This window comes from Gopherus flavomarginatus, chromosome 9, assembly GCF_025201925.1.
Source record: "Gopherus flavomarginatus isolate rGopFla2 chromosome 9, rGopFla2.mat.asm, whole genome shotgun sequence".
Lineage (NCBI taxonomy): Eukaryota > Metazoa > Chordata > Testudines > Testudinidae > Gopherus > Gopherus flavomarginatus.
The window spans coordinates 84,654,413-84,681,489 of NC_066625.1; the positions used below are offsets into that span (position 1 = coordinate 84,654,413).

Sequence of the window (27,077 nt, forward strand, 5' to 3'; positions counted from 1 at the left end):
GGGTCACCAATACAAAAGTTGGGAACCACTGATTTAGGGCTTTATAAGTCAATAACCTCTGAAACTTCGTCTGGAAGTTGGTTGGTAGCCAGAGTATTGGAAAGCTCAGAGCTCAAGTGCTCTTTTTGTGCAAGACTCCAATGACTGAGTAGGCATGGCACCCTAGACTAGCTGTAATTGCTGAGTGGTTCGACAGTGTAGCCTCCTGCAGAACTCAATGCAGTAATCCAGTCTCAAAAATGTTACAAACCCTATTAATGAATGAATTTTGTTTTTTTTTTGGCCACTACTTTCTTGAAAATCCTTCCCCTGAAACAGAAGACTTGAGATGGGCGATAGCTGAAGAGATTATCTGCCATTTCAAAGAATGGATTTTTTTGAGCAAGGATCTAACAATTGCTTCTTTAAGTGAAGGAGGCATGTCAGGGAAGCACAAACAATAAACTTGAATAATAGCCCCAGAGCCTACTTGCTAGCTGCCCCTAGCCACATGGGAATTAGATCTAATTCACAAGCAGCAGCCCAGTGCTAAGGGCTGAAACGCAAAGAGGATGCGTAAAATGCTAGATAATATATCCCAGTGTTATAGATTTTCTTGCAATTCTGATCTTTAATGGGGTTCACAGCAGCTATACGCTTCTAAAAATATATGGAAACACCACTCAAATTATTGAGTAAAGTTGCCTGGCTTTTCTCAGATTTGCAATGTATGATTAAATCCATTAGATTTTAAGTGTTCTGAGACAGTTTTGAAATTCTTGAGCATTTCAAGAGCGATTTACAGATTCTAGATATGTTTTTCACACATTTGTATGCAGTAATTCAGAAAGTGGGTCATTAACACACTTAGTCATGTTAAGCGGTGCCCTGCCCCCTTTCTAAAATGAGCTTTCTTCCAGGTCTAGTAACCAGCAATAAATCAATCACACACTTCTTAAACCTGTTGACTTTAAGCTCTGTACTGTACGTTGGGTTAAGCAACACTGCAGGAGGTGGTGCAGGCTTGGATCTAATTATTGTTGTTTAAGAGTTGGTGTCTGCTCAACCCATAGCCGTTCTTGCTGCCATTCTTCGTGCACTCTTCATTATCAGTGAGGGAGTCTTCCTCTTCTTCATCACTCCGGTCATCTTTCAAGTCCTATACAGAAGAAGAAAGCACAGTCACCTCATGCAAATATTTACTATCACAAACTGCATTTATTACACTTGCTGTCAGACAAAGTATATGCTTGCATTTGGCAGGGCAGTAAAGATAATGGGCGAGATTTTAAAAAATGGACTATGGGGTTTGGACAAGCAATTCTCATTCATTTTAGTGCGAACTGCGTATTCAAATCCTCTAGGTGGCTTTGGAAATACCAGCCAATAATTGTACGTATTTATTAATGTATCAAGTACACTTATAAATACCATTGGGGTAGAGAGAGTGTACAAAAGACACCAGAAATTACAGCATGTCCACTTGCCAACTCACCACCAACTGCTTCATGTTCCACCCTCATCAGCAAAAGCCTGTGTGAGCAGATGGGTCTTGCAACAAACACAAAAGGTCATTGAATGTAGGCTGCATGAGACCAGTAGTGGAAGGCCAATGTCAGACTAGGGCTGAAGGCCTTTCGCTCAGAACTTCCTGCCGCTAGCCAAACGCAGAGACTTAAGAGTCAGTGTAAATGTTCTGGCTGCTCAAAACTGATAGGCTAAGGGATGGAAGGAAAGATGGTCTCTAATGGACACATGACAAAATACACATATCACTTAATAGATTAGAACCAACACCTTGAATCACACCTGGAAACAGAATGGAAGCTAGTGCTACCTTTGGCACCCAGGTATATTATGAACTATGTATGATACACTCCTATGGATGAACATAGTTGTCCAAGTTGTTTTCATGTATCACCCCAAGTAGACCATATTGCAGCCATCCAATGGGGAGATAATAAATGCATGAAAACTGCAGTGCAGCCCACCACCCAATAGGAAAGAATGCAACTTTCTTTTCACATGAAGATGCAAAAGTGCTCTCAGCAGCTGCAGATATCAGAATGTCCAGGAGCAACCATGTTGAGCTCTGTTAATAAAGGATGGACAACTCCATCGAAGCGGAAGATATGACTGCTGACATCTCCTCTGTTGGTTCCCTCAGGCAACCAGAGTCATTTTCCATTTTATCTGGACTCCACCAGTCTCAGCCAACTCATCTAAACTTCATTATCTCCCAGGGACTGGACACATCTCAAAGATCATCCTCTGGGTTTGATGCAGAGAGGACATAGGGCTGAGTATCATCTGCCCCAAATACTTCACAATCTTCCTGCAAGTGGGTTAACAAAGTGAACCCCCGTTGACGCCTCATATAAGAACCCTTGTTGCGGATTAGCAATTGGAGACATTGTACATGTTCAGTGGTATCAGAGACCGATGCCATATTTAGAAGAATCAGGAGGGATATTTTAATCTTTGTCCATCACCAGAAGGAGACCAGCAATCACACAGGTGAGTGCAGTCTCTTTCTCACAACCAGATTGCCAAATAGACAAGGAGATCTGAAAACCCTAGAAAGTGTCAGACCTGCTATGCCACTCAAAAACAGACGACTGGCCTATAATTGGCCAACATTGATAACACTCTCATCCTGACGTATGCCAAAGCAGTCTTTGCCTGATAAGTATCAGAGGGTAGCCGTGTTAGTCTGGATCTGTAAAAGCAGCAAAGAATCCTGTGGCACCTTATAGACTAACAGACGTTTTGGAGCATGAGCTTTCGTGGGTGAATACCCACTTCCTCAGATGCCTGATAAGTCTCTTGACCCCTTCAATTTCCCCTGTTCGGAAAATGGTAATAACAAATGCCAGGTATTGTGAGGATTAACTAATGGTGGTGAAGTGCAGGGAAGATGAAAGAAACATTATGTATGGGCTAAGCATTATTAATACAGTAACAAAGAAGCAGAAGCTAAGAAGTTGCTCATTACTAATAGATGTAAACTACTGCCACTCCAGAATTCCTGTTTGCATCTCAACGTCTCCAGGGGTTACCCTAGTTCTTCGAAATTCAGTAATCACAAAATACTCTTCCTTGCGCCATGGCACATGTATCACCTCCTCATTTACAAGAGACAACTCCGCCCCCAAGCTTCTGTTTTACACAGATTAACCAAGTCAGATTTATTATTAGAAAAATTACAGTATCTGCAGTAGTGATATAAATATTCAAAGCCCTGTGAGAAAGGAAGGGGTCATTCTCTGGAGCGAGGGGCAGATGGGTGAGGGAGGGACTTTGTTCCTAAATCGCTTGGGAGAGGTTTTTTCCTCAGAGAAAGAATGTTGAATACCTGGTCCATAGTTCTTCCTGCTCAGATGACCAAAAACATGCCAGGTGGTAACTACCTCCCTCCTGCCAGCTAAAAACAGGTGTCTGGCATCTGCTGCAACACATCACAATGAGGTTTAGAAGAAGCTAAGAAAGATCATCCGAATACAATGACAATTTGATGACATTTGGCATAATACATAAAATCTATTCCTTTTCCACTTTTTGCCTTGTCACACCATAAGCAAAATGCTGCATCATTTTCCGGAGTTGGGATCAAACAGTGAAGGTTTGGTTTAAGTACACCAAATCTTTGCTTCCTTTTAAACATAACGGTTTTGGCAGAGAATTACCTGAGCACTCGAATGACGTCACTGGAGTGAGGACAGTTTACATCACTTGTGCATCTGCCCCTCCAACTGAGGTGTCTTTGTCCTACAGGGAGGGGCTAGTAGGTGCTTGTAACCAGGGAAGGGGGACCCTGTTTGAGATTCTTAGTTATTGCATGTGCGGTGCTCAGATGCGTGTTTGATGGCAGGAGCTCCATGACAAATACATTGGCATTGGGTGGCTAAATATTGCTTTTATATTCCCACACATGAAATAACTTGGCAAATTTCACACAGGTCTCCAGCATTCCCTTTCTTCCCTTCCAGTTACATTTCCTATAGCAAGGACATTTGGACTCCACACGTTGATCCCCTTTGTTATAAATCTCAGCCAAGGGCTGAATGGGGCTGGAGATTGACATCCACCCCAGTTCCAGCCAGGTCAGAGACGAGGCGCACTATAGGGGAAGACTGTGCTGTTACTGCCCATCCTGTAGCGGCTTTGTGAATAACTGATGATTTCATTGCTCAGGGCTATTAGTCTGGCATCGTCCATCAGCAGTACATTCAGACATAAGAATAAATGACCGCTACAGTAGTAACTTAGCTGACTGCAATCCTACTTCCCCTTTATATATAAAGTTTCAATGAAAACATATAGGACTAGAAAGAAAATTAAAGAATAAACTCCACTGGTCTCCTCACGAAGTATAAACTTCCTGGGGCTCTTCTTTTGTCTCTTCCTGAACAACATGCAAAGGGGACCAAAACAAGCAAATCTTAATGTAAATACTGCAGAATAAACTTGGCATGTCATCAGTTAGAGTAAAGGAAAAGCAACCTTTCCCACACATGCAATTTATGAGGTCTCATCTCATTAGGATCACCTCTGCTACTTCCTGTTAGTGCTGTGTTTTGTATGTATGATCAAAGGCAGAAAGGTTTTCTGGGGTTAATTTTTGCCACTAGAAATATTTAGGAAACAAATACAAATCAAATCAGAATATGGGGCCTGATTCAAACCCCATTAAAGTCAGTGGAAAGACCCCACTGATATCAGTAGGCTTTGGAACAGGCTCATACAGCTGAATGCTAAAGGAGAGTGTGGTTTGGTGAAGCCAAACTATGTGTCCATTTAGGCAAAACATTTAAGCATATACTTAATTTTAAGCACCTTCTCATGCTCCACTGAAGGCAAATAGGACTTAAGAAAAATGCTTGAAGTCAGCCATGTATTTCAGTGGTTTGCTGAATAGGGATGGATTGCTGAATTGGGGCCTTGGAAGGACAGTTCTGTAGACCTTGCAGTCAAAGGCACACTTTGTTCTCCCAAAATAAGTTACAAAAGTGTCACTATGGGATGCTTTTTCAGTACGAGTTATGTTATTGTACAAAAAGGATATATTTGTCCATAGCGCATAGGCCTTTTCATAAGTACATAGTTTAAAAAGCTCTGATCACCAGATAACAGACATCTTTAAATACAAGACAGGTGGTTGCCCTTTCATCCTAACTCCTCAACTCAGGTCTTCCTCCTTCCAAGGTAGCTAAACTGTACCATGGAGTTTTCTGGGTGTGGGATCTTCTGAAAGAAATCTTATAAAACATGGTCTGGTCTTCTCTAAGAATGGCCATATTGGCTCAGACCAATGGATGGTCCATCTAGCCCAGTTATCCTGTCTTCCAACAATGGCCAATGCTAGATGCTTCAGAGGGAATGAACAGAACAGGCAACCACTGAGTGATCCAACCTGTTGTCCATGCCCAGCATCTGGCAATCAGTGGCTAGGGACACCTTAAACACGGGGTTGCATCTCTAACTATCTTGGCTAATAGCTATTGATGGATCTATTCTCCAGGAACTTCTCTAATTCATTTTTGAACCACGTTATAGTTTTGGCCTTCACAACATCCTCTGGCAATGAGTTCCACAGGTTGACTGTGTGTTGTGTGAATTAATACTTCCTTTTGTTTTAAACCTGGTTCCTATTAATTTCATTTGGTGACCTCTGTTTCTTGTGGTATGAGAAGGAGTTAATAACACTTCCTTATTCACTTTCGCCACGCCATTCACAATTTTATAGACTTCTATCATATCCCCTTTTATTCATCTCTTTTCCAAGCTGAAAAGACCCAGTCTTTTTACTTTCTCCTCATACGGAAGCTGTTCCATACCCTTAATCATTTTTGTTGCCCTTCTCTGTTTCTTTTTCAAAGCTAATATCTTTTTTGAGATGGATGACCAGAACTGCACACAGTATTCAAGGTGTGATTGTACCATGAATTTATATAGTAGCATGATGATATTTTCCATCTTATTATCTATCCCCTTTCTAATGGACATAGACATTAACAATCTCACACCACTTTTCATTAGCCCTAGTGTGCCTGGCCAAAGATTCTTCACCGCACACTTGAACACCACTTGATTCCTGCCCTTCTCTCTGCTAATAGCTCCCTTGCCCATCTGCCCCATTAACTGTACATAGCTTGTGATCTGCTTTGGAATGCCTTGGGGTGGAACATGCTAAATGCAAGCTATAGCTATACCTACATGAGTCCATACTCCCCACAGGAGTGGACTGTGGTCTAGCATTTAAAGTGTAGAACTGGGAGTTAGGAGACGCGGGTTCTAGTCTCAACTCTGCACCTGACTTACTCTGAACTCGGGCAATGCATTTTACCTCTTCGTGGCTCAGTCCCCCAGCTATAAAAAACAGAGATAGCAACAATTACCTATAGTACATCAATTGATGTTTGTTAGGCCCTTGAAGTCCTTCAGTGAAAGGTAATAAATACAGGAAGGGCAAAATAGGTTATTCAGAATTATCATCCAGAAACACAATAAACTTCTCTACGAGAGATAATATCCTAAGGATTTTAGACCAGCAAGTGTGTATTTCTTTCGTGTTCTGAGCACAACACCGGTTACAGATCAAGCCTGTTCAGTTCTGGAAAGGTTTATGACTTTTCAAGTCTTGACCACTATCCAGATGGAAGCAAACTGCAAAGGCATCAACTTTAATTTTGACACTGAAATAGATCTAGCTCTCCTCCTTTGCATCTTTTAAATCAAACAAATGCTTTCTGAACAACTGATTGCACTTCCAAAGCCCTTGCTTTAGAAACACTGTCTCTAGTACTGCAGAATTGTTTGAGCAATTGGAGGGCACGGGAAGTTAAGCTAGGACAGAACTTTAAGCAGCAGTAACTTCTTCTGTAACTAGAAAACAATTCTGCACTCAAATTGTTTACAGTGGACTATTAGAAAGCTATTAGAATATCATTAATTGAGCTTGTGCTTATTTAACTCTGACCCTTTAAGGATGACAGATAACGTAACAGTTCCGAGGCTTTCACTGCTTTACTTCCAAGATACTTTATCTGACCCCAGCACATCATATATTATGCTGGTGTTTTCCACCTCAAAGAAAAGGTCTCCACTGTACTATAAATTGATTAATATACTCCCAAAAGTTTAACAGCTGGTAAACTGCAGATATAAGAGTCGAGGCTGTCATTCATTACCAGTGCTTTTGTTTCATAGTATTGGCTGAATTTTCTATAAGGGGTTTGGGGGAACAGACGTATATTTTATGTTCTGGATGACTAATTGATTTAATCATTCTAAATGGGTGAATGGTTTCAAAAGTTCACGAGAAGCACACTAATGCTCTAAAGTCTCCAGGAGAGTCATCTGTAGTGAGGCCAAAGCCGCACGTCTGTAATCTTTTCCCTTTTCTTTAACCTTCCACCTGCTGCTCAGTCTCCCTCTTTTAGTTAAATCAACCGTATTTGTCAAGTCAGTTTTGGCTCTTTACCTTTTTATTGCTGTTATCTGTATCATGCAAACTGCGAGCACCAAATCCTATGGAAAGAACAGAAAAGGGGGCTTTACAGACACAATGGGCCTGATTACACCAAACTTGCAATGGTGTAACTCCACTGACTTCAATGGGGCCGCCCCCAATTCATGCCAGTGTGAGAATCAGGCCTAATTTGTCTAGTTAATACAAAGAAAAAGCCTCCCTGCCTCCCCATCATCTTTTTAAAAAGGATGATTCTTAAATTCATAGATTTGAAGGTCAGAAGGGACCATTAGGTCCTCTAGTCTGACCTGCTGTGTAACAGAAGCCAGAGAATTTCATCTAGTTACTGTTATGATTCCAGCAACTTGTGTTTAACTAAAGCAAATCTTCCAGAAAGGCATCCAGTCTTGATATGAAGAATGAACTACTTCCCTTGGTAGGTTGTTCCAAAGGTTAATCGCCCTTGCTGTTAAAATGTGTGCCTTATTTTTAATTCAAATTTGTCTGGCTTTAACTTCCAGCCATTAGTGCTTGTTATGCTTTCCTGTGCAAGATTAAAGAGCTCTTTCATGTGGGGTATTGTCTCCATTTTGAAGATTCTGCAGGTCAATGGCAGCCATAACCACTCCCTGAGAGATTTGCCAGGAAGTCTAATGTCTATGTCTAATGTGGTCAGCTGTGGTTTAGCTATCTTTCCCCTTAACTGGGATTAATGGGCTATCCTGTACAATGTTCTAGACAAGTTTATAATCAGAGCTAGTTAGGACTAAGAAAAGCAAATGCATTCTGAGCTCACCGTGATGACCCCGAACCAGAAACAACTGAATTAAAAAGATATAATATAAACTACCACAAGAGCTCGGTCCTGCTTCCCCTGAAGCCAAGGGCATAACTCCCACAGACTTTCAAGGGAACAGACTGAGGCCATAACTGAAGAGGTGAGCAGATTTCAAATTCTCTGCTGGTATAAATGGGTGAAATTCCACTAAAGTCAATGGAGCTGCCCCATTTAAAACAGCAGTGAACTTGGCTCCAAATGTGCAAGTGAACACTAGTCTTTACCTTCTTGGCCTCCTGGTCAAGTTCATGGTTTTGCATTTTGCCTAGTGCTGCTGACAAGGCACAATGAGAATATTACAACCAAATTAGGGCTGTCACTGGGTTGAGGATGGAGGTGCAAGGAACCTCTTATTCCGAATGGTCCTTTGCCAGAATAGCCAGTGTGGGTGATGTAGGCTTATAAGCACTGTGAAAGAGGAGGAAAGGGGGAGGGGTTGTATGAGTGCTGCAAACAGCACCCACCACTTCAGTGAAGGCCTGTCTGGGCAGAGTATGCCCAGCACACTGGCAAGCAGCTGCAGAACTGTACTTAGAGGAGCACAGGTTATAGCCATAATCAAGGTAAAGCATGTGCTGCTGATGAGCGTGCTTCCAGCCAACTCCTAGCCTCCACAGGCATTGTGCTTCCAAATGCTGGTGTACACAGGGCAATGTTCTTCCTGCCCTCTCTGATCAAAGCCAAAGGCAGCTTTGACTGAATATGAACCCTAGGGTTTGACCCCAGTATCTGCTACCCAATATTCAAAGTGTCACGTGTGAAAGCAGAGGGGAAGACAATGCCAAAGCAGTTAGCAAGGCAGAAATCAGTAAAACTGATACCAAAACAACAATGCAGCCTTAGCATCAGAACCTTCCAAGCTCTTAGAAGAGTAAGGGCAAGTAGTAGAAAAGTACATTATCCACCCTAATTCGGCAGTCTGTGGTCAACAAAACCTAACCATGTTGCAAATTGTCAGAGCCCCACCCTTCGATCTTAAACTGTCACCACATCAAAGTACAGATCCGATTTAGAAACATTACAGGGATGGCACAGGGAAAAGAAAAAACTGAGCAGTCTTAGCAGCCTATCAAGGCCAAGGTCTGGTTATTCATACAGCCCGGACGTGATCAGAATAGAGGAACCCAAAGAGAAGTTCTGCTATTAGCTCTTCTGATATATCAAAATTCCATCTCCAGCCCATCTTTGACTTGCCCTTGAAAAGGCATTCACTTCTGTCAGGGATCAGTGGTAAGGCTCATTGAGTGTGGTAGAAGTGATCGGTACAAAATCTGCTCTATACTTGTAAAGTTGAGGGTATGTGAGATCATTTACCCAAGTTGTTATACTGGTGAAAGCCCTAGTGTGTTCACAGCTATATTGATAAAAAGATGCCTTATACCAATACAGTTATTTCCCTTCCTTTATGGGAATGAGCTAAACCATTTTTATATTGGTATAACTGCATCCACATTAAAGGGGGTTATACCACTTTAAGTATACTATACTACAATTAAAGTGACAACTTGTGTGCATAAGCGGCCACCTTTGGGCAGAGAGAATCAGTATTAAGTCTGCTACCGAAAGAAATCTGTCCAGATAAATTTTAAAATATCTGAAAATGATAACAGTAGGAAACAAACATCCACACACCCCTAAAATAGAGTTAAGATGTGAATAAACATCATTAACAAGCAAAACAAAAAACTCCAACATTTTGCTTTGACTTTTGCTTTTTATACAGTGCGTAATATAAAGTCATCCCCTTCCCTGAGCACAATAGGGTCTGAATAACGATATACAACATACATGCTCTAGCTACATATGTACACACTGCTCTCTGGCCATTTCTGAACTGCAAAAGACAGGAAGAGCTTCTAGAGGGCTCACAAGCTATTTAAAGGGATACTACGCAATTCCTCTATGCTACACTTTTTAAAATAAGAAATGTAGAGTTAAGGCTAAGCAACAAACATTTGAAAGTTAGAAAAATCTGAACCACAATCTTAGAAAACTAAACTAGTTACAGGCTGGATACCAGGTGCTGCTTTGATGATGGCTGCACACACATTCTTTAAGTACTGATCAGAGATCTAATACTTCAGATTCAAGCCACAAGTTCCCTGTTTATACATTTCTTGTGCTAATATCAGCTATAGACCTTTTGCAGATAAATGGGCTCCCTTTGTACTTCCTCTTGTGGGTGGTGTACCTCTGCTCTGCACTTTATTCTCCATCTTCCAGGCTCTTTTATAGAGATTCCACACACTAGCTTGTTCAACCACCACCCTCATGGGAGTCAGGGTCTATTCAGATGATAATTCAAAAGTAAAACTCACCAAAATCTGTCACAAGGCGCCTAGGTGAGCAAGAAGTTTCCTCCAGCTACTCCTTTTCCTTTTTTATAAGTGACCTGCCAGGGGGTTCGGCTTGCAGTGGCGCCACTCACTGCTGACTCTTCCCTGTAAACTTCCCAGAGTCAGCTCCATCGACAACTGCTTCAGTTCCCACTCAGTGCCAGTATCTCTGGTTAGCTCATTTAGCAAGCCTGCTCCTGGCTCCAAATCTCCTGCAGGCAGCACCCTCATTGCCTTTGCTCTTTCACACCTTTGCACCTGAGATGAGCCAGGATTACATCATTGTACCACACACTATTGTAATTCATGCATGCAATGGAAACTTCTAAAGAAACATACGTGTTTTCTGTTGCATGTTCTTCTAGCAGCTCCCATTGGCCTGGGGCAGTGAACCGCGGCCAGTGGGAGCCGCGATCAGCTGGACCTGCGGACGCAGTAGGTAAACAAACCGGCCTGGCCCACCACAGGCTTTCCCTACATAAGCGGTGTCCCAAGTTTGGGAAACACTGCCTTATAGGTAAAGAAGGGATTTTATGCTACCCTTAGCTGTATGTTTATGACAATGATGTTTAAATTTTTTGAAACTACAACCTCCTAAGTACCTGACCTTCAAACATGTGAATTTTTATGCAGAATTTTCATACTTTCTAATGTTTGTCATTTGTTACAATAATGTGATGAATAATGGTGGTTTGATTTAACAGATATCTATTTACAACTTTAACTTTCTCTTAAGAACATTTTTTTCATTTCAAAATCTAAATATGTGTCGACCAGATCCTGACTTTCTAAATTAAGGGCAGTACGTTCCACAGCATCTTACAATGCAAAGATAAAAAACGAGCGATAATAAAAAGTCAGTCCCAATAGATAGAGGGGGATAACTTTCCAAAAAATAGTACTATAATGTTGATAAAACTCTAAACTCAGCATGTGCAATTCAATCAGGTAACATACAGCTTAATTTGCCTTTAGTCTCCACAGGAATGTAAGCAGTCTATATTTGGATTGAAGCAAACTGGTCTACATTTCCAGCATGGAAGGTTTTATTGGACAAATTATTTTCCTTTCAGCTTATCATTCTCTAGCCAACATAACTGACTACGATCCTCAGTAGAAGATGGATTGTCTGACTGTTTCCTTCATTGCATTCAAATTAAATGCAAAATCTTTATGCTAATTATGTTGAGCATCTTGTGCCTACAAAATGCCTTTAACTGAATCTTCCTCTTCTATGCCATGCTCAACTCCCAATGCTTCCCATGCAGAGTTTTCAGGGTGTACTCCAACAGGCATTCGAGAGCACAAAGTTAAAAAATGATTACATTACCTTCCTCAAATATTGAAATGAATAACCTGGTAAAATAAAACAGATTTTAGATGCAACTGTTACAGTAAGCCCCTGATTTCAATTAAAGGAATCAATTCTCTTACCAAATCTCACTTGTATTACCACTCAGCACAACATATACGTAACTGGAGCTACAATACATTGATTGTTCAGAAGAAATAAATCATTGTGTTCAGTTAATCAGGTTCTCTGTGGTTTCAATAAAATCTCTTGGTTGCGTTATTGAAATCCACTACCTAAATCTTGCACTCGAGTATACGTGGCTTTATGATAATGTCAGAAGCCCAGGAGGTACTGAGTGACTCAATGTCCCACTGCTCATTGAATGATTCCAATTTTAAATCCACAGTTGGCAAAGAAACAAAGAGTAATATAATGAGCATTTTGATGCCATTTTGTAATGTGAACTTTTTTTTACCCTACAACAAAAAACTTGCATTAAGCCAAAGAGTTCAAAGGTTCAGTGTTGTGAACCTTTATCAGGGCATGCACTTTTATTCCTTATTATGAATGGTTGATTAGCTACAAAACGGCTTATCAGGCACTTGGACTTTCTTTACTTAGTGAGGTATAGTATTGCATTTAGGTTGAGTACCTGAAACAGCACATTGGTTATGAGCATTCTTATATAATCCCTATAATGATAATAACTATTCAGAGCCTGCAAAATATCTGATCACTTGAATGACAAAAGCCTCTCTCTTGCCCAATATGTTTCTTTCTGGTTTTCCTAATATGGAAGCATGTTATTCAACCCCGGGAGACAGATGTAATTAAAGAACCCCCGCATGCCCACAAAATATGATCTTAGCGAAAATAGCCACCTTAGTCACCGCTAATATCAGGTACAAACTTGGTTACCTCAGTTGGCCTCATCTTTACCACTGTATGATGAAAATATAGCCCCTCGAGACCACAGTTCTCAACAGAGAATGTTTTAACTTGACACAAAATGAAGACCATCACATGAATCAAGTTAGAGCACAACATACTCAGAGCAGTGGGCTTTCCAGCTGCACCTCTGTATTAATGATACCTCTTGAGCACACTGTGGAAATATGGGGATCTCGTTGGGCCTGTGGACTGTACTTGGAACTCTTCTGGTTGCTTACATATTACTTACATGACTGCAGTGAATGGCTTGCCACATTAGGCAGCAGATGGGAGCCAACCTGTCTGTGCCTAAATTAAAGCTGTATATGTTTCAGCATGGCTCTGGCTTTCCACTAATTACTCCAGGACAAAAAATAAGCCACTCAAAAAGCCAAAGAGAGTATTGTGGAGGGGACTTTACCTGAATCATCTATCTACTTTAAATAGGAGAGAGAGAGAGAAATTTCCTTTTGTTTAAATTAAATACAAACTAGTGTTCTCCAAACCTTTTTTTTTTTTTTTTTTTTTAAGTTTAACAGAGCATAGCTCCACTGGGAGTTCATCTGGAAATATGAGCAATAGGTTCCTAACTATCTGCTATGAACTGGAAACATTTCAAAAATCCCCCAATCCCTTCATATTTCCTTTGAATCCTAAACGGAAGGATCTAAAAGCTGGCTAGCCTTTACGGTGTGTTGTGTTGGTGGTGGTGGCTGTTTGTTTTTCAATGTATAGTTTTAAAAATATGTATAACCAGCAAATAGAGCATTTTATAAACAGTCTCCTGGGAAATTAAAAACACACAAGTTAAACAATTACCCACAAAAAGAGCAGCAATAAAAGCTGTCAACTAGTGCCAAGGCATGAGGAATACTGAGGGCAAAAAGGCAATTACTGAATTGGAAAACCAATGTTTGATCCACATTTACCGCTTTTCTGGGCTGGCAATTTTCACAAACAGAGAATTTTTAGATCAAGGATTTACCAAAAAGGAGTTGTTTCATGCCAACAGACAGACAGACAATTGTTGGGCCAGATCCTCAGCTAGTGAAAACTGGCATTGCCCCATTGACTTCACTAGATCTGTGTTGATTTATGGCCCAAGATCAACAAAGCAAACTTCTGCTGAACTGGCTAGGGTAAGAGGCATTACATTTGGTAGATTGCAAGAAGCCACAGATATGATTCTTTATTCTCATGAAGTGCCCACAGCTCCTACTGAAGTCAAACTCAGTACCTTTGAAAACACTGGGCTTTGCTGCACTTCCTGTGAGAGGTCTGCATGACTCCATACATGACACAGCTGAGAAAGCAGGGACACTGAGGTGCTATAGAAGCACAAATTATTAACAGAGCTGGTCAAAACTTGAAATTCCAGTGAAAAATGGTTCGCTATTTTGAGATTTATTTTTTTAAACCATTTCTAATTATTAAGTACTTCCTAGATGTTTTCTGACGTTAACTAGCATCTGAAATGTGTGAACTCTTAACACACAAGTAGTAGCAGCTCAAAAAAAAAAAAAAAACTTACCGTGTTCCTGGATTTTATTCCTGGAAGGAATTCAAATGAAACACCTCAAAATCCAGGCCAAATCGCTTCTGCAGGCACGACTGCTCCCAGTGGTCCTCCATTTAGAGCCTAAATCTTATGCTGTTGTATTCAGGCTCTTATCCTGCATCCATTACTGTGGTATCTAAGCACCTTCCAGATAGGCATTAAGTGACATGACTAGTATCTCCGATGTCCTCTCCTTCTAGAGAGCTAGTCTCACCGCTCCTTATAACCAGGATGGGGAAAAAACTGCTCAAAGAGCCAGTAGAACCCAGTTCATTTTCCAGCTGGTTCAACACCTTCTAACAAGGTGGGACTTTCAGGTAATAATTGCAGGACAGTTTCAAGAATGAAGGTCTTCCAAGGCCCTCCCTCCCATAGCTGCTCTTACTACATGGATACATAAGCAGGCAACCAAGAAGCCTGTACAAGACTGAAGGCTGCATTATAAGTTGAAGGGCTATACTTCCCTCTGGAGATTTGTACAAGGGTGAGAGGAAGATGCCCAACTCCGAGGGAGTGCAGGTAGGCAAACAAGTGCAAGTTAAATCCATTGGTGATGGGACTGTGATGTTAAGTCCTTGCCAGAAGAATGATAAGAATATTGCCAATGTGCATCATGGTGACAAGCAATGATTCTGAACAAACTAATCAGAACTGTCCTTACAATGTTTCTGTGAAAAACTCTGAAGAAGACACTCTCCTCCCTTCAATCAGATTTCTTGGAAATTCTCTGCACCAATGGACTTTGTTCACAATCTTGACTGACAGGTAGAGGACTCAATTAGAAGGTGGAGCTTTTATTCCTCCACATGTCGTTGGATGGCCTCTGCAGGTTAGCTCCCACATACTTTTCACTAGACATAACACTTAACAATAGCAGGTTAACATTCCCAACAGCGGTGCTATGAGCAAAGAGCCCATTGTGGGGAAAAGAGAATCCCAAAGAATAACTGCCAGCTACAGCAACCCTTGGCGCAGGGAACTTCCCAGAAATTGATTAACTGGTAGGAAAAATCTCCTTTTCTGCTTGTTCCTTGCATCGATCTAAAAAACCAGATACTTAAAAAAAAAAAAACAACCCTCAATGGTTTTCCAAATGTTTCGATTCTGCAGACCACTTTATAGCAGAGCATTCTTCTCACAGCCCCACCTCCTCCTCCGTCCACTGCTTGGCTCTCAAAATACATCATCCTATGGACTGCCAGAGAAGGCTCCATAGCCTACAGACAGCAAGAAATAATTTCTGCTGGAAACAAGAGCAGCTCAAGGGGAACAACAAAGGAGTTCAAAAAAAGACAAAGACCTCATGAGAACTAGATTGAGGCTGCAGGGAAGAAAAGATAGGATAGTATTTAGGCTTGAAGTTAGAGATTGCCTGGATGCACGTGGACATCAGTGGATAGAACCCATCTACCAGCCCCTCAAGCAGACAGGCCTATAAGCATGCCACAGCTAGCCCATTGCCATGCCACATTGTAAGATGTCCAGTGATTTGGCTAGGGAAGACTTGGCTCTTTGCTGTTGACAGAACACCAGTAACAGAAGCTGCCATGGGAAACAGGCCAAATAGTCCAGGAGGCTGATGAATATTGTAAGGAAAGATTCCACCTTTTGTGGCATGGTTGGAAAAGACAGTGAACAGAGATAGACACCACACCAGTCTGGAGTTACTGCTTCCCACTCTTGTCAAGGAGAGGCAATCCCTACCCCAGAGGAGAGGGTCCTGGCAGTGATGAGGCAAATGGTATAAAGCTTTCTCAGAAGAGGAACTTGTCTTGTGATGAGGCTCCTGGCACCCTCTGAAACCCTCTCCTCTGAAACCTTTACCATGGCCTGAATTTCCTAGATGGGTGTCTCAAGCTGGATCTGTCACAGAAGGAGGTCTCCTTGGCTGATCCCACAGGGAGATGCACACCATAGAGATGGTGAGTGGAGGGACACAAAGTTCCACACTTGTCTGATTTGTTTCCCCAAATTTTCTGTATGAGGATCTCTGACTTGTTCAAAATCCTCAATACCCAAGTAGGAATCACATGCTTCACCCACTTTTAAAGTCGAGCAGTGGCAGACACTTCTCTTTTCATTCTTCCTTTTCTTCTTACAGATTGTAGTCAGAGGCCTATAATTAGCAGGAGACTTGTGTCTGGAATTAGCTTTCACCCTTCTCCACCTCAGAGGAGGAGGAATCATTACAGGTAGGGCTTTTCTTTGTTGCCCTCTGCTGCCCAGGCTAGCTGAACTGACCCAGACACCTAATCAGACATGCTGGCCTGGCATCATGCATTTTTCTTTTGCTTCCTTGGTGCTAGCACAGCTGTTCCGACAGAAGTCACTTGGATGTGGGTGGTGAGAGGGAAGTGCTTACTAAAAAAGGATCTCCTGCCACTCCAGGAATGCCCAGTGAATCAATTTAATTTTCTTCAAAGACTAGGTTGGAATCTTTATTTCATGCTTAAGAGTTCACTGTCTAGGCTCTACATGGCTGATACTCTGAGCAATTGAAGCTGACTGGTTGAAAAGGGGCCCCAGTGGTAAAAATCACCTTAGGAATCTCCTGAGCCTCTGTGAAGCAGCAACCTATCACAAGCTTGCACAGGCAGAAAGGAGACTGGAGCCAGACTGCTGAAGTTGTCCAGTTAGCAGCCTCTCAGTAGGAAACTCTGCCACCTTTGGAATGGTCTGTCTCCCTGTCAGTCAAAGGTGAGAACTGAAGCCCATAGCCAAGACTAGCACAGGGGCTGAGCAGAAATAGAGTATTAGTGTCCCAGAATCATCATGTACAGTCTTGTGCATTTTAAAAAGGTGAAGTGGAGAACTCTCACCACCGGAATGGAGGGGAGAAAAAGAGAGGGTGTGGAGGAGTGAGGTTTTGTAGAGATTTCAGGAAAATCAATGAGCTATCCCGATTAGATCATTATCTGAAACCCAGAACAGAAGAGCTGATACAGCAGTTGGGAAAGGGTCATTATATAAAGATCTGGTTTAACAAAGAGATTCAGACAGATTTCAAAGGACACCAGACAAATTTGGACCATTTCTTGAGGAAGCACTCAGAGTAAATGCTTGTAACTTACTTTTTTGCCATCACTTTTAGCCCAAGCAGGTGTAGATGTCCTGAATACCTGAAAAGCATAATCTCAGCTATAGCTAGAACATCATTGACAATAACCCAAGTCCAAGATATGCTACAGGAATACAACTGTTGCAATCAGTATGTTAAAGGCAGCTTTGAAAACAGCTATTGCTAAGCATAGAAATACGGTTTGTTTTTTCTTTTGCCACAGAAGGTTTGTATTAAAAGTTCTCTTTGACTGCTGCTCCCCCCCAAAAGCTATTAAAACGACAAGGTAATGCAGTTGTTAATGCAGAAGGAACCATTCTGAGCATCTAGCATGACTTCTTACATAACACAAGCTATAGAATTTCACCAAATGGGTTCCAAATCCAGCCCCAATACCTTGCAGCTGACTCAGAGCATATCTTTTAGAAAGACATCCAGGCTTTCTTGAGAAACTTCAAATGATGGAGAATCTGCCACAACCCTAGGTAAATTATTCTATAGGTTACTTACCCTCACTTTAAAAAAAAAAAAAGTCATGCTTCATTTCTAGTCTGAATTTCTCTCACTTCATCTTCCAGCCTTGGGATCTTTTTTTATGCCTTTGTCTGCTAGATAAAGAGCCCTCAACTATCAGAAATTTTCTTCCCATGTAAGTGCTTATAGATTCTGGTGATGGGGATTCAAACATCTTTCAAATGATGCAGTTTGTGGAGCACTGTGTTAGGGAGCCATGACAAGGATTATGTGCTCTAAGGAAGGCATGGGGACAGGGCAGACCTGGGTATCAGATGGTGCAGAGCATCCTATCCTACTCATTAGCAATAAGCTTTCTCCCAGAGAAACACAACATGCAACCACATTGTTATTGCCTAAAACAGGTGTACCAACTAGTAAAAGATCATCATCCATAGCCGTGGCAAACACCAATTGGGCCTGCAACCAGGCTGATTATTTACATTTTCCTCTCTTTTTCCTCTGCAGGTGAATTTGACAATCCTGTAAGATGAAACCTGTGGCCAGGCCTTGGGTCTTAACTAGACTTTTGTAAACAGAATGGGAAACACAGCAGATGAGAGAAAGGCACGTACAGGAACTCATTTCCCTTTATAGGGAATATGAGCCTCCCTCTGACCTGGCTGGCTGCTCCTTATCTTCAGACTATAAAAAAAAGCCTTGGCCCCAAAGGAAAGGGGGACAATTCGGAGTTGACTGTTACATGATGGAAAGCTCCCAGAAAAACTGTAGCTGACTCACACCCAAACACTGGGTAATTTGAAAATCTATAAGAAAGATCTATCGGTTAATTACCAGCACACCAACCTCCCCATGCCCATCTTCAGATACCATACCAAAAAATTTCCTAAAGAAAATCAAACAGTACTAATTAATTCAGGGCCAGGGATGCAACCCCATGCTCAGGGTGGCCTTAAAACTCTGACTGCCAGAAGCCAGGAAGGGAAGACAGGGGTAGAGAGCTCTCCAAAATGGCCCTGTTCTGTACACTGCCCCTGAAGCTCTGCTGCTGGACACTATCAGAAACAGGATACTGGAGCTGGATGGACCATTGGTCTGACCCAGTATGGCTGTTCTTATATTTAGTCTGATTTGTGCTTAATCTTCATCCAAGAGAACTCGACACTGGGATTTTGTCTGAGTAAGGAATGAGTAAACACTGAATAAGGATGTAGTCCAGGATGCTTACATCTGAGATGGAAGAGGCAAAAACCACTGGTCCATCACAAAATACCTAGCGGATTTTGCAAATATGGAAGTAGTATTATTTAAGGAAACGGCCACGTTTTAAAGGATGACCTTTGTGTGTGAGAAACAACAGTTATTTTCTACTCTATGTGTAGGGAAAGTAACTGTTGGTAATGGCTGCCAACATGAACCCTAACTAGGAGTGAGCACTTTGCTTAGCTGGAAGGCAACATATTAAAAATTAAGAAAGCTACAAGAGTTTGAAAAATAATTTCTGATCACACCAAGGACCTGACGCAATGCCCTTTGAAAGGCCACCCATTACCTTCTGTCTTTGATGAGCCTTGTATCAGGCCCTTAGCCAGCTGACTCATCTGGAGTCTCCTCCCATTGTCTGCTAACAACACATATTTTCAGGATTTAAAGCACTATTGTCTTAAGACCTCAACTCAGTCTATTCTGGTTTCAACACATACTTTACAACTTCATCTGCCACAATGCTGTGACTGTATGTTGCTGTCACTCGCTCAGAGGCCAGTCTACCCACAGGCAGACTAGGCAGCTGCACAGGACAGCAACTTTCTCCCCACTTTCCATTTCTTACCATGTAAGGGCTATAGGGCCAAACGAGTGGTGCTGTGAACCTGTGTGCCTAGCTGCCCCTCTGTTATGACAGAGTAGCAGCCAGGTCAAATCTGCTGTCATAGGCCTATGAGTAGGGCAGCACACTGAAATTTTGTGTACAGTGGCAAATCATCTTGAGTGAATGAAGAGGCTACTCTTTTTCTGATGCTGGGAACAACATGTTTAATCTCCATGGCGTTTTCCTGGTATGATATTCTAGATCAGTGCATACGTACGTGCTTCTCTAGGTGCTTTTCCCTCCCAGTTTTGCTAAAATAGTCTCATATATGCTGACATGATGACTAGACATGTTTCAGTGGTGTTTGAAACCTGATGCAAGTGGATAATTTAACCATGTAACTGGGCAATATTACAGAAACTCACTAGCAACAAAAGCCACTGGACAGCAAGATGGTGGCCAGCAGTTCTGTATTTCAATTCCCTGACCTAAACGGAAAAGAAGTTACCCTGGGAAAAAAAGTTTACAACAAAAGTTACCCAAGATAAATGGCTGCGCGTCTGACCTTGCAAGGCTTTACTTGTGAGAGTAGTCCTTTTTTCCACAAGTAGTGCCTGGAAGCTGTGTGAATAAGGTAGCAGGTCTAAGGTATTTTATTCAAAGCTTTTGATACGGTCTCCCATAGTATTCTTGCCAGCAAGTTAAAACAGTATGGATTGGATGAATGGACTATAAGGTGGATAGAAAGCTGAGTAGATCGTTGGGCTCAACCGGTAGCAATCAATGGCTTGATGTATAGTTGGCAGCCGGAATCAAGAGGAGTGCCCCGGGGGTCAGTCCTGGGGCCAGTTTTGTGCAACATCTTCATCAATAATCTGGATGATGAGATGGATTGCAAGTTCATGGGTGACACTAAACTGGGGAGAAAGTTACATATACTGGAGGGTAGGGATAGGGTCCAGAGTGACCTAGACAATTTGGAGGATTGGGCCAAAAGAAATCTGATGAGGTTCAACAAGGACAAGCGCAGAGTCCTGCACTTAGGATGGAAGAATCTCATGCACTGCCACAGGCTGGGGACCGACTGGCTAAGCGGCAGTTCTGCAGAAAAGGACCTGGGGATTACAGTGGACAAGACACTGGATATGAGTCAACAGTGTGGCCTTGTGGCCAAGAAGGTTAATGGCATATTGGGTTGCAATAGTAGGAGCGTTGCCAGAAGATTGAGGGAAGTGATTATTCCCCTCTATTCAGCACTGGTGAGGTCACATCTGGAGTATTATGTCCAGTTTTGGTCCTCCAATACAGAAGGGATGTGGACAAATTGGAGAGAATCCAGTGGAGGGCAACGAAAATGATTAGGGGGCTGGAGCACATGACTTACGAGGAGAGGCTGAGGGAACTGAGATTGTTTAGTCTGCAGAAGAGAAGAATGGGGTGAGGGGATTTGATAGCAGCCTTCAACTACCTGAAGCGGGGTTCCAAAGAGGATTGAGCTAGGCTGTTCTCAGTGGTGGCAGATGACAGAACAAGGAGCAATGGTCTCAAGTTGCAGTAGGGGAGGTCCAGGTTGGATATTAGGAAAAACTATTTCACTAGGAGGGTGGCGAAGCACTGGAATGAGTTTCCTATCGAGGTGGTGGAATCTCCATCCTTAGAGGTTTTAAGGCCCAGCTTGACAAAGCCCTGGCTGGGATGATTTAGTTGGTGTTGGTCCTGCTTTGAGCAGGGGGTTGAACTAAATGACCTCCTGAGGTCTCTTCCAACCCTAATCTTCTATGATACTATGAAATATTTTTGTGTTTCACTAAAATAAAAATAGAGTTTGTCTGAGAAATGCAATTGCTCTGTTCCTTTAAATTCTTGCCCATAGGGATAGAGAGAGATTATGTATGCACCAGATTCTCTGCTTTGCTCTGACCAGGGCAAAGTACCTCAACACACCAGCCATTGGAGGATTCTTCCTACCCAAGGTTCCTTAGGTAGTGCAGTGGTTCCCTACACCGTTCACTTGGCTGCCAGCACAGAGGTTATGGCCAGGGAAAAGGGAGTGGGAACAGGGTCTCCTTGCCATTCCAACCCAGAGGAAGGTTTTCTTCAGCATTTAGAGGCTAACCTGGGACTCAGAAGAACTAGTTTCTGTTTCCTGCTCTGCCACAGACTTCCTGTCTGACCTTGGGCATGTCGCATAGCCGTTCTGTCCTTTAGTTTGCCATCTGCAAAGTTAGGATAATAGCACTTCCCTAGCTCAGAGTGGAATTGTGAGGATAACTCCATTAAAGATCGTGAAGTGGCTCAGACACTCTGGTAATGGGGGTCATGAGGACCTAAGCAAGGTAGGTAGATTCCTGGCTCCTGGAACAGAACCTTGGAGCTGTTGACTGTGGAGCTGCTATAATTTTCACTGGGGATCCAGCCCACACAGAACTGGTCAGGTCACAGGGGATGCAAAGGTAATTTAGAAACATTTTGTGCTTCAAGTATGCTGAGCACCCACCGGAGGATCTGGCCCTAAGCAGTTGATGATCATCAACAGCTTCTTCTCAGTTCAAAAGTGACCTAGTTTTTCCATTCTAAGCATTTAAGCTGTTGCTTTAAAAAAAATGTCAAAAATGGCCTGTTTTCTGAATGAATTCCCTTCATTTTGGGCAGAGAAACTAAAACCTTTGCTAATGCAAAGGTGATGGTTTGCTGGTACTCCACTAAAATAGCAACAGCTATTGGCACTGCATATGTATATAATAAATGTGTTATAAAAACAGTATTAGCCCCTTCTATAAGTGGCTTTTCCTTCACGATGCTGCCTTGCAAACAGCATTCTATTCAAAGTTGGCTTTGCATCTTTGGAGGCCCAAGTTGATTTCACAGCCAAGTTTGCCACTGCTGTGGAAAACAGGCTCCATATGCAAGCCAGCTGAAGTCATCTGGGCTGGACAAGGACTAGCGCTGCGGCTGCTGCCACTGTAAAAAAGTGCTGTTGGACACAGCCTTTTCACAGGGCTGTGTAAGGAATCCAAAATCCACCACGAGGATGCCAGCTTGACCCCTTTCTATTGCTTACGATGGCTAATCCTGGGCAGTGGTTACTTACAATAAACCACTTCTGTTCCTCACAGAGACATAAGCAGTTAAGTAAATCGGGAGCTCTTCTATTCTGTAAAGAGTCTTACACTGCCCTCATCGCTCTAGTCCATGAGGGCATTCCAGCAGAGCCCTCCCATGGCACCAGCCAACCAGGAAGGGGGAGCTGTGCCAAAATGCTACCCAACACAGGGAGAGCAGATTTTAATAGCAAACGGAAAGCCGTGCTTTTCACCCTCTTCCTCCTTTACTTCAACGCCCCCGTAGAAGGAACGCACAACGTTCAGTGCCGGATGGTGGTAGACTCATTTCCTGCCCAGGGCCTCTCAGATTATATAAACCAGCTCTGACTTTTCATTTTCACTCAGAATTCCATTCCAGGCATCTACATTTTCCTGATTTACAAGGAATTTGTTTTCTGCATCTTTCTTAATTAAGATCTGTGCCTGTGTACAGTGCTTGACTAGTTATTTCCAGGGTGCAATTCATGGCATAGTTACACCTTTCTATTCTAAGTAAAATAATACAAAAAATAATAGAATGGAATATTTCTATTCTCCTAAGATGTTCCACATCATTAACTGTTTGGGATAACTGAGCTTGTTAGCCCTTTTTAAGTTACATAATTTGGAGCCTCAGAAAAACTCACTAGTTTCAATAGAGTGGCATGGGCTTAATTAGCAGAATGTTAAACGTTTCTTCTGAGATCCTTTTTCTAAACGCTGCTTTTGTCCCTGCCTAGGCTACAGTGAAAAGATTGCACAGTTCACTACAGCAGCTACTCCATTAGGCGTTCAAATGGTACAAGGCTCCTCGCAAAATGGTCTTTGCTGTCAGTTTCATATAGGAGCCCTCCATTCATAGTGGAACTAATTTATAGCCTTAAATGGTGCACTAGTCTTCTGTTGGTGTGCTGCCGACGGGTGAACTTCACCTATAATGAACTCCGTAATGAAACTCCAAATAGAAGGAAACTTCCAAAGTGTTCCAATGCGCTTCACAGTTCTAGTTAAAATGAGCTTCAGTTTAGAATAAAGTGTCTCGGGGGGATGGGGGGAAAGGAGAGAATGACATTGCTACAAGAGAGTCCACTGTATTTCATTTTAGAAATGTGCAATGCAGCCAACTGCACCACAGCATTCAGTCCTTATCTGGACACTCATTCTATGGCTCTAGGCTGAAGTGTATTAACAGCAAAATATACGTCACCATTTATATGTCTACGTCTCATGGAACAATATTTAAAACTACAAATGAACAGAGCCAGGGAAAAATAACTTAGGAAATGGCAAACTTTTTTATCTTCATAAGCAATTACACTCTAAGGGCTTTGACTGGTGTAAATTGGTGTAGCATTATGGGCTTCAATGGAGCTACATCAATTTACACCAGTTTAAGGTCTGGCTGTTAATACTGATCTGGATATAGAGGGCTGCCTTTACAGTAGATGTTTGTTCAACTTTTAGTCAAGCATATTTCCACCAGGCAAATTATTCTTGTTGGTCTCTTGGGTGTTGCAAAGACAAGGTTTTACTGTCTCATGATATAAGGCAATATCTTTTTTTTTTTTTAGGGTGACCAGATGTCCCTATTTTATAGGGGAAGTCCCGATTTTGGGAGCCTTTTCTTATGTGGGCACCTATTACCCTCATCCCCTGTCCCGATTTTTTACACTTGCTATCTGGTCATCCTATTTTTTTTTCTAATATCCAAGATTATAATGGGTAAGGATAGCAGATGCAAGCACTGGAGCTCAGAGTTAGACACTCATGTAGAACTTTGGTTGCAGGTTGTCTTATTTACCTTGATATGGCATTGAAAGATTTGATTCCTCTCCTTTCCTCTCATTCTTTAGATGGTTGACCTGCTCATTTTCATAAGCCAGGTAATAATTTCTTACACAGGTGCCACATTTTCCAAAAAAGCTCTGCTTTGGGCCCAGATTTTCAAGAAGGCTCAGCTCCCTTGTAAGCATCAAATGAGGGGCCAGATTTCCAAAAGGGCTCAAGGCACGAGGAACTGAGGTCATATAAAAATCCAACCATGGGTGTGTCAATAGGAGCTGCTGGATGCTACGCAGCTTCTGAAAAATCTTTCCCTTATTTAAGTGCCTCATTGAAAATCTGGTCCTAACAGGTGAAGGAAAAAGAAAGAATCTTTGTGCAACTCTATCAAAAGATACAATTCAGTATTTGAGGTTTCCCACATCTTTCGGCAGAAACCTGAATAACTTACCTTTAGGAACAGGAATTTATTCAAAATTTTGAGAACAAAGTAGCCCCAGTATAGATGGAGCCCTTGCAGAATTAGAAGCGGCCCATTGAAGATGAAATACGCTATGACCATTGTTGAGGAGTAATATGAAGGCAGATATAATGTGCCACGTAAAATCCTGAAAAATAAAGGCAATTGTTACAAAACAAGGAACCCCTGGTGCATGCCTGAGATATTTAGATTTTTTTTATTTTAAATTGATTAGCTTTATCACCTTGCTATATACTCAAAATATTTAAAACTGCAAAGATTAAACATTCAATAACAAATCTTGACTCTACTGGAATGTACAGTATGCCATTAAAATAGTCTTCCAAAGCTAAGCATTTTGAGAGTTGCATGAAAATAGTTTAAATATGGTTAAAAAAATTCCATTATCTCCAAACAGGAAAGTGTATGTAGGATACATATATTGCTACTCAAAAGATTTTCTACACCATTTTCAGTGCTAATTCCCTCCATTCTCTAGGTCCAATCCTGAAATCCTTATTCCAGTGAAATGCTGAAGGAATTTAGGAATTGGCTCTTTGTTAATTAATTCATGTGTTTATTTTTTCTTAAGCCTCATCTTCAATTTCATAGCTTGGTTGTCTGGTTTTGTTTTATACTCTTCAGTTGCTTCATTAACTGTTTCCAAACTTAAGAGCGATGACATAAGACTCCATAAAGCAAAATGACTGAAGACCACTGTGCAGTTAATTAAAAAAACCAAAAACAAACAAAAAAAACAGGAAGAAAAAAGGATAGGGGCATTTTGGAAATACAGAAAGTGACAGAGAATTAAGAAAGGGTTGGACAATCAACATCAGGCATATTATTAATATAACCAGCTTCTGTCCCTGAAAAATGCTACATAAAATCCATTGTAGTAAACTCAAGCTACGCTGCACATCTTAAGAATTTCAATGAGCCAAGATTAAGTATTATCCCCATTGTATTTATCATGTAATGGCTGCTAATCTGACCTCTGAAAAATAATAACAGATCTTCTTCTGAAGCCATAACACAGCCAGTTCCTTTTCCTTTTCCTCCATACCTTAACCAACCTCCTTCTGAAAAGAAAATGAAACAGGAGTTGTGACTGAACCAAATGTTACTTACCAAAACGGGAAAAGGATAATCCTTGTGATGAAGAACACGACAGAGAAGATGATGAAGAGAACATTGCAGGTTTTTTCCCAGTGAGCGTAATTAAACATTTTGGCTGACTGAAATTGAATAAAAACCAACCAAACATGTTCAGAGACATTTATTAGCCTCAGAAATAGCTCCTATTTAAAGGTCTTATAATTAAGGATTTAGATTAAAGAGAATTCCCATCCACTTTGGCAAAAAATAGCAACCATTTCAATGTTACTTGATAAAACAACAACAAAACATATTCCATGTTGATAGCACTCCTTTCATGTCAGAGGAAAGGACCCGATGTGAAAGGCCTTACAACAGCTCTCTGATAAGAACATTAAGTTAGTTAGCAAGACCTTCCATTCCCCAGGTTTGCAACAGCTTTAAAGGGGCTGCAGTCAGGGAGGAGAGGGGAGACTTAGGCCCTGCTACACACTCAGGAATAGCCCGGATTCAGCCATCAGTGGCTAGCAATCACCAGAGCTGACCTCTTACATGCAGATAAGGGCATGTTGATGTGTCTCCCTCGGTGCCTGATCCACAGAGGATATGAGTCTGTTCCAGCTTGGCTCTTTAATTCAAACTCTAGAGGCTCATGCTTTTAGCTCTGGAAGTCCCTGGTTCAATCCCCAGTGTATTGGTCAAGCCTGCGTCTCTCACAATGAGGTTTTCACTGATTCAGTTAACTGAGAATTGTCTCATTCGTAAAGCCACAGCAGATGCTGGTCTACGCTTAGACGGTCATCACCAGTGCAACTACCCCAATTACTGGCCCCAAATGACTGAGTCAGGGCTGTTTCGAAGTGTGGACAAAAGTTCATGGGCCATACTCTGCTCTCAGTAACACTG

General features: G+C 41.8%; 1 protein-coding gene across 3 annotated transcripts in view; it reads right to left on the minus strand.

Moving 5' to 3' along the window:
- Positions 1 to 709: 709 nt before the first annotated feature.
- Positions 710 to 27,077, minus strand: part of CERS3 (ceramide synthase 3) — a 61,446-nt gene continuing 35,078 nt past the window's right edge. For 2 of the 3 annotated variants that reach the window (XM_050967156.1, XM_050967157.1), the window contains 4 exons: positions 26,205 to 26,311; positions 25,065 to 25,221; positions 17,478 to 17,525; positions 710 to 1,138 (listed from right to left, as the gene is read on the minus strand). In XM_050967156.1, coding sequence (XP_050823113.1) covers positions 1,010 to 1,138; positions 17,478 to 17,525; positions 25,065 to 25,221; positions 26,205 to 26,311 — 441 coding nt within the window. In that variant the 3' untranslated portion in view covers positions 710 to 1,009. The remainder of the gene's footprint in view (positions 1,139 to 17,477; positions 17,526 to 25,064; positions 25,222 to 26,204; positions 26,312 to 27,077) is intronic. The other variant, XM_050967158.1, reaches the window with a different exon arrangement.